The sequence below is a fragment of the Drosophila suzukii genome (genome assembly GCF_043229965.1).
Source record: "Drosophila suzukii chromosome 2 unlocalized genomic scaffold, CBGP_Dsuzu_IsoJpt1.0 scf_2c, whole genome shotgun sequence".
NCBI classification, from domain to species: Eukaryota; Metazoa; Arthropoda; class Insecta; order Diptera; family Drosophilidae; genus Drosophila; species Drosophila suzukii.
The window spans coordinates 5,557,507-5,570,500 of NW_027255896.1; the positions used below are offsets into that span (position 1 = coordinate 5,557,507).

A 12,994-nucleotide genomic window follows, 5' to 3' on the forward strand; every position below is an offset into this window, starting at 1 on the left:
TTTAAATTATCGGTGACATTTTTGGAGAAAGGATACAATTGGTCATTTAGGTGTGGGTATACACATTTGTTATGGTGATAGAAAATGGGATAATCACAGTGTTTATTGTTTTTTACTGTATTACGTCGGAGCGATTTCAATTACTTTCACAATTATAGTTAGTTTTAAATCGTTTTTGACATTCATATATTTTGTTCTTTCTAGACATTTTATTGTAGCTAATAACTATAGTTATGGGATGTAAGGCTAGCTATCGTAGTTAAGATTTAATTTATTATACCTACATAAGATGAAAGAACATTAAAAATGGAAATGTTTTATTTTAACAATATACTAGTTAAAGTGGATGATATTAATATATATTCTTAGTATCTGTCATTATGAATCAAAATTGTTTATCAAAACAGCTTCTAAACAGCTTTTAGACAGCTTGTGAACAATTTATTTCTTAATTAGTTTTACAATCACAGGATACATCTTCCCCCAACATAATCGGATATGTTCCTCTAAGTTTTATATATAAATCTTGAGATATTTTGGCTTTGCGTTCTTTCTCACGTACATAGCAAACACATTGAAAATCAGAGTGTAAGTTTTTACTTCACATCGAAAGTCGTCTAGTGATCAGGAATTTTTGATCGTTCTTAACAAAAGACTACAAAAGCTCGTAGACGTTAATAACAACTTGTAACCAGCTAATAATAATAAGTAAACATCAAGTAAACAGATACTAAACATATAGAAACCAGATACTAAACAGCTAGTAAACAACTTGTATACATCTACTAAACATATAGAAACCAGATACTAAATAGCTAGTAAGCAACTTGGATACATCTGGTAAACAACTTGTATACATCTACTAAACATATAGAAACCAGATACTAAACATTTTGTATACATCTACTAAACATATAGTAACCAGCTAATATAAACTAGTAAGCAACTAATAGACATATACCAAGCAGATAGTAACCATCTAAGAATAGCTCATAACAGTTAATAACAGCTAGTAATCAAAGTCCAAGCAGCTCATCATGAATCACGAAAACCAGATGAGTATTGTAATTAAAGAGTTTATTAAACTTATTCAGAATCTTAGACAATGATGTCATACTCATACAAATAGTATACAAATAGAATAGAACTAGAAAACTAGAACTAGAAAAATAGTTGACATCTGAGAAAGATTACATTGTGAGAACTATTTTACATCTATCTATGGGAACCAAGCGAAAATCTGCGTTTGGAACGAAGATTAATAACCGACATGTTTCTTACAGAGGGATGGAGTAAGAAAATTAATTATATACAAATATATATTAAATATAATTAATTATGAATTTAATGAAATATGTTTACAATAATAAAATATATAAAAAAATATTGAGTGATCCTAAAAATTTTGTTGCTGACTGTAATTAAAACTACAGGTACAAATGAAGGGGAAGTATTTTATTCAATGTCCTTGGGTCTTGGACATGTGACTTAGATGACGGTAAGGTAATGATAGTTCAAGTGCAAGTGTGATTGGCTAACACATCTTAGAAACTTTAACTTGTGTACTTTGATAATTCTTAATAAGAGACTATAGCAACTATAATACTTGTTAACATTTAGTTACCATCTAAAACCAAGTACTTTACAGATACTGTACAGATAGTAACCATCCAAAACCAAGTACTGTACAGGTACTATACAAAAGTAACCATCCAAAAACAAGACTAAACAGAAAGTAACCATCAAAATACTGCTAGGTAACAACTAAATACAACGTGTTCAACGTGTCAAGTCGATGTCAATATGAGTACTACCCTAAAAAATTATATATCTCTGGATAATCTTCAAAGTCAAAATCTATTAAATTCCGGATGGAGCAGTGGAAATGAAATTTTGTACGGGACCCACCTTTAACTTTTCTGTACCATTAAAAAATTTGTTGGGATTTGCTGAGGATTATAAAAAAGTTTTGTTAAATTGTAAACACGAACTAGTGTTGATGCTAACTAAGAATCTCGGTAAATCTTGAACAAACCAGAAATGAACAAACTTTTAAACTGGAAATTACGAATAAAACCTGGAAAATTCCCCATGTAACTCTGAGCGATTTTACAAAAATTAAGATGTACGATATTATTAAAAGTGGTCTAAACCTACCAATCGCATTCCAGAGTTGGGATTTACATGTTAAACCAAGAAAACCAAGATTTTCCATACTTGGATTTACACTAAATGGAGAACTTATCACAAATAACTTATCAAACTTGAAAGTTCACTTGAATTCTGAGTCATATCCATATGATAATCTGAATGTTGATTTTAGTAAGAATCAGTATGCTCAGCTGTATGAAATGTATACAAGATTTTAATCTAGTTACTATAATCGTGAATCACAACCATTTTTGACCCCAAATGAATTTAAATTGAAGCACGTGCTTGGTGTCGTTTGGGCCACTTGTTTGTACTGCTCTTAGTGCATCAACGTTCAACAAATATCAAATTGTATAATAAATTGGTCAATTTCCTCATGAAATTTCATTAAATTAATTTTATTTTCTTACAGGGCCTTACACATCTAGTCTCCACTTCAAAATGACGTATGAAAAAAATTTTTTATTGTTTTGGGGCTACTTTTAAGAAATGTCAAAATAATGTATGCATTGCTAAGAGCACAAACTCCGCCCTTAAGGTGTGTTTCACAATAGGGAAACCGGTTTCCTTTAAACCTGTTTAATGACGGACAGCCCATTTCCTCGATATTAATGAGCTGACGACTCCTAAAAAACGTCTGTAGAAATCGTTTCTTTTCCACACCTTTACAAATAATTTGTTTTCCGCTTGTAATTGTCCTTAGATACTTTCGAGTTTGTGGAAAATATTTTCTCCATCGTTCCAAAAAATTTTGTGATGTGTATTGGTTAACCAAATTGCAGTCTTTCGAGATTTTGTATTTAGCAAAGTAAAATCATATGGTGGTTCTATTAAAAAACTATTATTCAAGCTTGGATCTTTTTAAATACAATTCCAATTTCCTTTAGAATTAAATTATTATTATTATCAAAGAAACCTTGAACATCAATCGAAACAGTATCTTTCAACATTTTTCTAATGTTAAACAACTCGTTGTACTATTTGGGTATTTTCACGACTTGGTGTCTTTAGTTCTATTGAAATTCTCACATCAATAAGACCAATTTTTACTGATTCGTTTTGATATGAAAGATCAACCACAATAATAGGGTTCTTCAATTTAAATTCATTTGGGGTCAAAAATGGTTGTGATTCACGATTATAGTAACTAGATTAAAATCTTGTATACATTTCATACAGCTGAGCATACTGATTCTTTCTAAAATCAACATTCAGATTATCATATGGATATGACTCAGAATTCAAGTGAACTTTCAAGTTTGATAAGTTATTTGTGATAAGTTCTCCATTTAGTGTAAATCCAAGTATGGAAAATCTTGGTTTTCGCGGTTAGCCGACAATTTCACATTCCAGCTCTGTTGACTCCCATACCCAATTTGGGGTTAACATGTAAATCCCAACTCTGGAATGCGATTGGTAGGTTTAGACTACTTTTAATAATATCGTACATCTTAATTTTTGTAAAATCGCTCAGAGTTACATGGGGAATTTTCCAGGTTTTATTCGTAATTTCCAGTTTAAAAGTTTGTTCATTTCTGGTTTGTTCAAGATTTACCGAGATTCTTAGTTAGCATCAACACTAGTTCGTGTTTACAATTTAACAAAACTTTTTTATAATCCTCAGCAAATCCCAACAAATTTTTTAATGGTACAGAAAAGTTAAAGGTGGGTCCCGTACAAAATTTCATTTCCACTGCTCCATCCGGAATTTAATAGATTTTGACTTTGAAGATTATCCAGAGATATATAATTTTTTAGGGTAGTACTCATATTGACATCGACTTGACACGTTGAACACGTTGTATTTAGTTGTTACCTAGCAGTATTTTGATGGTTACTTTCTGTTTAGTCTTGTTTTTGGATGGTTACTTTTGTATAGTACCTGTACAGTACTTGGTTTTGGATGGTTACTATCTGTACAGTATCTGTAAAGTACTTGGTTTTAGATGGTAACTAAATGTTAACAAGTATTATAGTTGCTATAGTCTCTTATTAAGAATTATCAAAGTACACAAGTTAAAGTTTCTAAGATGTGTTAGCCAATCACACTTGCAGTGAACTATCATTACCTTACCGTCATCAAAGTCACATGTCCAAGACCCAAGGACATTGAATAAAATACTTCCCCTTCATTTGTACCTGTAGTTTTAATTACAGTCAGCAACAAAATTTTTAGGATCACTCAATATTTTTTTATATATTTTATTATTGTAAACATATTTCATTAAATTCATAATTAATTATATTTAATATATATTTGTATATAATTAATTTTCTTACTCCATCCCTCTGTAAGAAACATGTCGGTTATTAATCTTCGTTCCAAACGCAGATTTTCGCTTGGTTCCCATAGATAGATGTAAAATAGTTCTCACAATGTAATCTTTCTCAGATGTCAACTATTTTTCTAGTTCTAGTTTTCTAGTTCTATTCTATTTGTATACTATTTGTATGAGTATGACATCATTGTCTAAGATTCTGAATAAGTTTAATAAACTCTTTAATTACAATACTCATCTGGTTTTCGTGATTCATGATGAGCTGCTTGGACTTTGATTACTAGCTGTTATTAACTGTTATGAGCTATTCTTAGATGGTTACTATCTGCTTGGTAGATGTCTATTAGTTGCTTACTAGTTTATATTAGCTGGTTACTATATGTTTAGTAGATGTATACAAGATGTTTAGTATCTGGTTTCTATATGTTTAGTAGATGTATACAAGTTGTTTACCAGATGTATCCAAGTTGCTTACTAGCTATTTAGTATCTGGTTTCTATATGTTTAGTAGATGTATACAAGTTGTTTACTAGCTGTTTAGTATCTGGTTTCTATATGTTTAGTATCTGTTTACTTGATGTTTACTTATTATTATAAGCTGGTTACAAGTTGTTATGAACGTCTACGAGCTTTTGTAGTCTTTTGTTAAGAACGATCAAAAATTCCTGATCACTAGACGACTTTCAATGTGAAGTAAAAACTTACACTCTGATGTTCAATGTGTTTGCTATGTACGTGAGAAAGAACGCAAAGCCAAAATATCTCAAGATTTATATATAAAACTTAGAGGAACATATCCGATTATGTTGGGGGAAGATGTATCCTGTGATTGTAAAACTAATTAAGAAATAAATTGTTCACAAGCTGTCTAAAAGCTGTTTAGAAGCTGTTTTGATAAACAATTTTGATTCATAATGACAGATACTAAGAATATATATTAATATCATCCACTTTAACTAGTATATTGTTAAAATAAAACATTTCCATTTTTAATGTTCTTTCATCTTATGTAGGTATAATAAATTAAATCTTAACTACGATAGCTAGCCTTACATCCCATAACTATAGTTATTAGCTACAATAAAATGTCTAGAAAGAACAAAATATATGAATGTCAAAAACGATTTAAAACTAACTATAATTGTGAAAGTAATTGAAATCGCTCCGACGTAATACAGTAAAAAACAATAAACACTGTGATTATCCCATTTTCTATCACCATAACAAATGTGTATACCCACACCTAAATGACCAATTGTATCCTTTCTCCAAAAATGTCACCGATAATTTAAATCCCATTAAGCAAACCACCCATTGCTAACCGTACCATAACCCCAGAGTCAAGTTGGTTACCTACAATAAACACCGATGGTGGTGTAAAGGATTGCTAAAATGCCTCGACGCAGGCGCAAAGGTCATAAAAAAAGGTCATAAAATATATAATTAGGAAAGTATTTTTTATTTGCGAACAATTTATAACTGTTACCAACAACACTAATACTTGTTCCAAAGGATTTGCTTAAATGCCTCGACGCAGGCGCAAAGGTCAAGGTATTGGAAAAAATTCATGGAATATTATCCCTTCATAAAAGAGGTCATAAAATATATAATTAGGAAATTATTTTTTATTTGCGAACAATTTATAACTGTTACCAACAACACAAATAGTTGTTACAAAGGATTGCTAAAATGCCTTGATGCAGGCGCAAAGGTCAAGGTAATGGAAAAATTCATGGAATATTATCCCTTGACCAAATACGAAATTTCTTCTATTTGGATAATAAAAAAATATATATTAATTCAATGCTTTGATTTTTCCATCAAAATGCTTGATAAATCTAGTTGTATGATATTCTCTAACTAACTAACTCTCTAACTATTCTCAACTAACTAATGAAGTAATAAGTTTTCATGTGTCTATTTAATTTACCAAAAACAGTATTAGTCTTCTCTCATAAAATTGATCTTTTGGATCCCTCTTATTCCCCACCGGTGAAATGTATGTTCCTCATATTTAAGAATGATGGTTTGTCAACCCCGACCAACCTCCGCAACATAGATGGATACTTGTAATTCATATTTAAGATATTTCCATCCTTCTCTAACTAACATCCTTTTATCCATCATGTAAACAGGTTTAGAATTGTATTGCATGCTTCAACCCCTAGCCACAACCACCACTGTAACAGATTTCACTTTTCCAATGGCTGTCCCAGCTACCTAAACTGTACATTTCTTTTGATTTTCGCTTTTTCTTTCTAAGCAATGTACACAATTTGTAAACTGGTTCTGACCTCCCTCTTTTATGGCATCCTCTACTTTATTTTCGTTATATTTCTGATCTTTTCCTAACAGTAGGTTGTTAAACTTTTATAATTTTATGGGATTATTGAGCACCCGAAATCCCAGATAATAACTCATAACATGTAACTAGCAGAATATAGTCAAAGATATCAGACTCTAAAAAGACAAGATTTACCTACTATTCAATTTACCATCTACAATCCCTGGAGAAGAGTTTAGTATTTGCAGTTTAATTTTCTAATCTATTGATTTCACAGATTCCCGCTGGTAAATACCAATTTTTAACAAATGGCTGCCAACTCCATACCATTCAGACACTGGTTTACAACCTCATAGAACTGACTCTCAAGGTATCTGTAATGCACAATATATTTCCGTCTCTCTTCTTCTAATCAATATTAAAAAATTTCAAAAACTGGTTTTGGGGTTCATTTTATTCTTAGAATTAAATTTTTAAAAATTATTAAGCCAACAGAGATAATGATGTTTTTGTGATAATATCCCATGAATAATACATAATTCTTCTTTGTATATTTTCAAAATTATTTATTTCAGAAAATTATTCATTAATCGCATTCAAATAATATTCATAATATATCTTACAATTTTTTAGATTTATCAATAGAGTTTCCCAATTATTAATATTACATGATACTGCATCATATCTATTTTTAAGATTAAATATTAAGATAGGGTCGTCCTCGCGAGACATAGCGCTGACCAACTCACATTGGTCTGCCTCACCATTAAGTTTAAGACATTCTAAGTCTGATATTGAATCCCTTATACGAAAAATCATCTCCTTAACTTCCAGTAGCAGTCGTGACAGCGGATTATTTTCGATTTCCGCATCGTGAAGATCAATTTGGTGTTGTAATTTGGTTGTCTCCATCATAAGCTCGGTGATTCGATTTTCCACGTTTTCAATATCAAAGAGATGGGAATCGATATTGTTTTCGCTCTGCAAATCCACCAAGCGCCATTTCAGGATTTCCAACTCTTCTATAGTATCGTAATAGATACTACCGAATTCCCGTCGCAACTCCTTGGAAACCTTTAAAATTTCCTTAAAGATTTTTATTTCAATCAACAAATCTTCATTTATTTTAAAGTCAGAGTGGTTGATTTGGCTGTTGATTTCAGTCATCTTTTGTCTTTCGATTTAAATTTTGTACTGTTTTAGGTTTTGTAAACTCATCAACCAGGAAAAGTCAGAACGTAGAACCACATTTCTCCTTAACACATACATTTTTTGAAAACTTAAAAGGAAACCGTTTTCTCTTTCTATAAGCGCGTGAGAAAAAATTTTCAAATATGATTAAATAAAAACGTATTTGACTAAATAAACGATCTCATTTGTTTTTATGTATATTCTGTTAGGAACCACAACCACCACCACCATTTTGACCACAAGACCGTAGACAGGTTACACTAATAGATTTCATCTAAAACCCTAATTGAAACAAAAAAAAAAAACGCCCACGCATAACAAAACAACGTTTTTGTGTATATTCTGTTAGGAACCACCACCACCACCAACACCCCTCTTACACTCCTACGCTCACTTTCCCATCTAATGCTCGCTAAAGAGGGGGAGGTTATCGAACTCACGCTTGTTTCACACCACAAAAGTATGCGGTCTAATATCCCTCAAACCAACACCTTTTGACCACAAGACCGTAGACAGATGTCACCTACAACCCTAATTGAATCAACAAAACGCCCACGCATAACAAAACAACTTCCCTTCCTCCTCCTCCTCCGCCTAAATATAATTTTACAAATTCATACGCATGACAAAACACCCCTTGTAAAACGAATAGTTTTCTAAAACTGAACTACTATCCACATTTTTCCTTAACACATACATTTTTGAAAACTTAGAAGGTAACCGTTTTCTCTTTCTATAAGCGCGTGAGAAAAAATTTTCAAATTTGATTAAAGAAAAACGTATTTGACTAAATAAACGATCTCATTGGTTTTTGTTTTGTTAGGAACCACCACCACAATCACCATTTTTACCACAAGACCGTAGACAGGTTACACTAACAGATGTCAACTACAACCCTAATTGAATCTAACCTATTAAAACTATCCCTAATTGAATCAACAAAACGCCTACGCATAACAAAACAACGTTTTTGTTAGGAACCACCACCAACAACACCCCTCTTACACTCCTACGCTCACTTTCCCATCTAATGCTCGCTAAAGAGGAGAAGGTTACCGAACTCACGCTTGTTTCACACCACAAAAGTATGCGGTCTAATATCCCTCAAACCAACACCACAAATGTATGCGGTCTAATATCCCTCAAACCAACACCTTTTGACTACAAGACCGTAGACAGGTGTCACTACAACCCTAATTGAATCAACAAAACGCCCACGCATAACGGGTTCTAACGCAAGTTAGAAGTAACATAGTGACCTAAGTGCAACCATTGCACTCCACAAAATCCTACGCATGACAAGACACCTCCTATCACACACGCAAGCCAGGTGTCACCTACAACCCTAATTGACTCAACAAAACGCCCACGCATAACGCCTTCTAACCCAAGTTAGAAGCAACATAGTGACCTGTGTGCAACCATTGCACTCCACAAAATCCCACGCATGACAAAACACCCCTATCACACACGCACCTTTAGCGTGAGAAAAAGACAAGACAAAACAAGACATATCAAAACACCACTCTCTCACACTCCTACACACCACTTTCTAACCTCATTAAGTGACCTGTGTGCAACCATGCTCATCTAACTAGGGTCAGCAACACCCCCCTTTTTGACTTAATTATGCTAATTAGGTCATTAGAACACCTGTGTGCAACCATGCGTGACTAATTAGGGTCAGCAACACCCCTCTTTTTGACTTAATTATGCTAATTAGGTCATTAGAACACCTGTGTGCATCCATGCGTGACTATTTAGGGTCACCCCCACCTCCTTTTTTGACATGATTTATTACCTAGTGAGCCAGCTCCCGTATTAACTACCTACTCAGAAGGTTCTTGTTTCACCAGATTACTAAATGGAGAAAAATCTTTTTGTAACAAAATCAGAGAAAAAAATAAAAAAGTAGATGTAATCCAAAATTTAATAACTTTTAATAGCACCTCTAAAAGTAGTAACATTTCCTACACCAATGTAGACAATAAGATATTGGAATGCATCACAGGTCGAAAATATACAGATTTTTTAATATCCGAATATATTATATCTAATGATTCGGAACTCTCATTTGATAATATTAACATACTAAATCCATTTATTCAAATTAAAAAAACTCAAATACAAGTTACTTTAATATTAATCATATTCACATTAATATATTTATTTACTATGATTATAATCAAATTCGGAAAATTTTTAATATTCAAACCATGGCAAATTCGTATAGAAATCGAACCAGAAAGCAATATTTCCGATATTGAGATAAATAATACCCCCGACAATGAAAATACCGTAGAAGAAAATATCATTGTCGAATTAACCAATCAATTACATTCAATATACCCAACAGTTCCAATGAATGGGGACGATTCAATTTAGAATGGGGGTAGTTATATGACACATTATTTAGGGACTCTTACCCAATTTATAAACAACTTTGAGCCGAGAGCTAATTTCCAAATAACTCTGACAGACCCGAGATAAATCCGTGGTCAGGTATTTCTGTCAACCAGGTCTCCAAATCATTCTCACCCAGACCAATTTCACGCAGTCCGAATCAAACAGATGCTGTAAACATCCAAGCCGATATTGTAAACAATCGGAGTCTCAAGCGAGTCCTGAGTCCGCTAACGTAAACAAAATATCCCCAAAGCGAGCCCCGAGTCCGCTAACGTAAACAAAAGGATCCCCAAAGCGGTCCCAAACCCCGCTAATGTAAACACCAATTTCGGCCAAGATTGGACTTCAAATTTAATTGGAAACTGCATCATCCTATTTTCCGACTCTCTTGAGTCATTCTCTTTATCAATTTTTGGGGATAAAATCTCTTAAGCACTTATTGATCAATGAACTAGAGAGCAGGCAGTCCGTTTTTGCAATCCGAATCGAGCAGTAGAACAAATCGAGAAAAAGTATAAGAGCAGTGAATTAAATAAGTTCGACCTATTGATTAATTAATTCACTAGTGAGAAACTTAATTTATACACTTTCATTTAAATCATCCGTGTGAGACTGTTGTGAAACATCGGATTTATATATGAGACTGTTGTAAAACATCGGATTCATCTATATGATAGTTTTGTGAAAAAGCATCAACATAAGCATCACTCTCACTATCACTTTCGATTACTCTCTCGTGTACCCTTTTTATAATTTTTGGGTACTCTTATTTTCTCTTTCTTGAACTTAGTCTTAATATCATGTGTATCATTATTATATTATTTTTTATTCAAATTTTTTATTTTCAGTGAGTAATTTATGTAAAGGTTCTGTAATAGGTTTTAAAGTTTCATCCAAATTTGATACGTTCTCATTTTTTATTTGTTTCATATCATCAAATTTTCTTTTTAATTTTCGTTTTCTCTGATACTCATGGGCTACTGGGAAAAATGTAGTATAATTTCAATATTTATAAAAAAGGGTTTGAGTTTGAGTTTGATGAAATTTTATTTTTATTTTCTTTTATCAAAATAGATACATTAATAATATTAAAAATAAATACATTTTAAGCTTTATTTAATTCTGAATAGAGGTTGTTATCATTCCTTTTAATAATACAAAAAAGATTATCCTTTATATATTCAATTGTTGAATCCTCTAAAGTTGAGTATCGTTCCGGCAAGTACAGCATACACTCTTCAAGTTCAAGAGTGAGGGCCATTCCAAAGCTAGTTTTCTTACGTTGAGCTCGTCGAATAGGGTAGCGCACGCCCGATTCCATCTTCGTCTTTGTCAAAAGAGTTTTTGGTGCGTTACCATTAAAATCCTTGAGTACTTTCATCATTTCTGGATTGACCATTTGTAGTTGTTGCTATTGTACTTTTTTCTTCTTGTAGTTGTTTCTTCTTGTAGTTGCTGTTGTAGTTGTTTCTTCTTGTAGTTGTTGTTGTTGTTTTCAGCTGTTTTTAGCAGTTGTAGCTGTTGTTGTTTTACTGTTTAAATGTTTTTAATGTTGGTGGTTTTGATGTTTGCAAATTGTTTTAGGTTGAGAACGTTTTAGCTTGAAACTTTTAGGTTGAGACTGTTAGCAATTGGTTTTCAAATGTGAGCTGGAATAACTTTTGATCGAGTTTTTATACCTTAAGGTAAACTAACCCTCCCTTTTCTATCTCATTCTTGATTTAGAATCGACCAATCATAGCAGCGAAAAGCATGTAAATAGGACGGGTTTCAAGGATCATAGAGAAATTACTTGCCCATAAAGAAAAAGTTAGGGTAGGATAGAGAGTAAGAATTGGAGGGACAGGTGTCACAGTTGGTACTATTAAAGGCATATTTTCTCTCATAGTTATAGTTAATGTTATTCCCCAAGTATTTCACAATTTCTTATGGGTAGTGAAATTTCCAAAATAAATCAAAGTAATGTATACTTTTATATTTTTGTTATAAGCTACCCAATGTGTACCATTTGATGAACTATCATCTAGGTTTATAATTCCTGACTCTTCCCTCCAAGGAGATTTTGGTAGTGCGTCTCTCATAAACACACCACGGAAATGTGAAATGTACTTTTGAGCAAAATTCAAAATTAATTAGTTTTTGGATTTCCTCTAAATGGATTAAGATATAATCCATAACCTTTTCTGTGAGGTTTAAGAAACATACCTTCACCCACCTTAATACTTTCTTTTTTTTATTATGTCGTTTACTCTCTTCTAATTGTTTTTTCCCCATATTTGCATTATTGATAGTTTTAGCAATGGCTGCACTACCAGAGGCGAGACTACCTAATGCACTTAGTGTAGTCAAAATGGGTAAAATAGGTAAGAAACCACCAATTTTCGGTACATTAATAATACGAGGAATCTTAATATTTTTTTTTATTTCTACCAGTTGATTTATTGACTGCTTTACGCGCAACCTTAATCGCACTCATTAGATCTAGTGGTTTCTAAGTTTTCAATGCCCGTATTCCTGTTTGGATAACATTTGAAAAACTCTTTGCCTTTGATTTCCTTTTCTTACACTTTCTCTTTGTTCCCCTTTTCACACCCATTCCGAATTTCGATCAGCTAGATCCTTATATTGTGGGTATGCAATATCATGTACTCTACAAGCTTCATCCAATTGATTTATCCCACGA

General features: G+C 32.5%; 1 protein-coding gene across 17 annotated transcripts in view; it reads left to right on the forward strand.

Annotated features, from left to right (window-relative positions):
* The window catches only part of MFS17 (Major Facilitator Superfamily Transporter 17), a 579,815-nt gene that overhangs the window by 420,978 nt on the left and 145,843 nt on the right, over nucleotides 1-12,994 (forward strand). For 10 of the 17 annotated variants that reach the window (XM_070998718.1, XM_070998708.1, XM_070998717.1 and 7 more), the window contains one exon: nucleotides 6,992-7,084. The exons of the other annotated variants lie outside the window; for them this stretch is intronic. In XM_070998718.1, coding sequence (XP_070854819.1) covers nucleotides 6,992-7,084 — 93 coding nt within the window. The remainder of the gene's footprint in view (nucleotides 1-6,991; nucleotides 7,085-12,994) is intronic. 17 annotated transcript variants of the gene reach the window in all.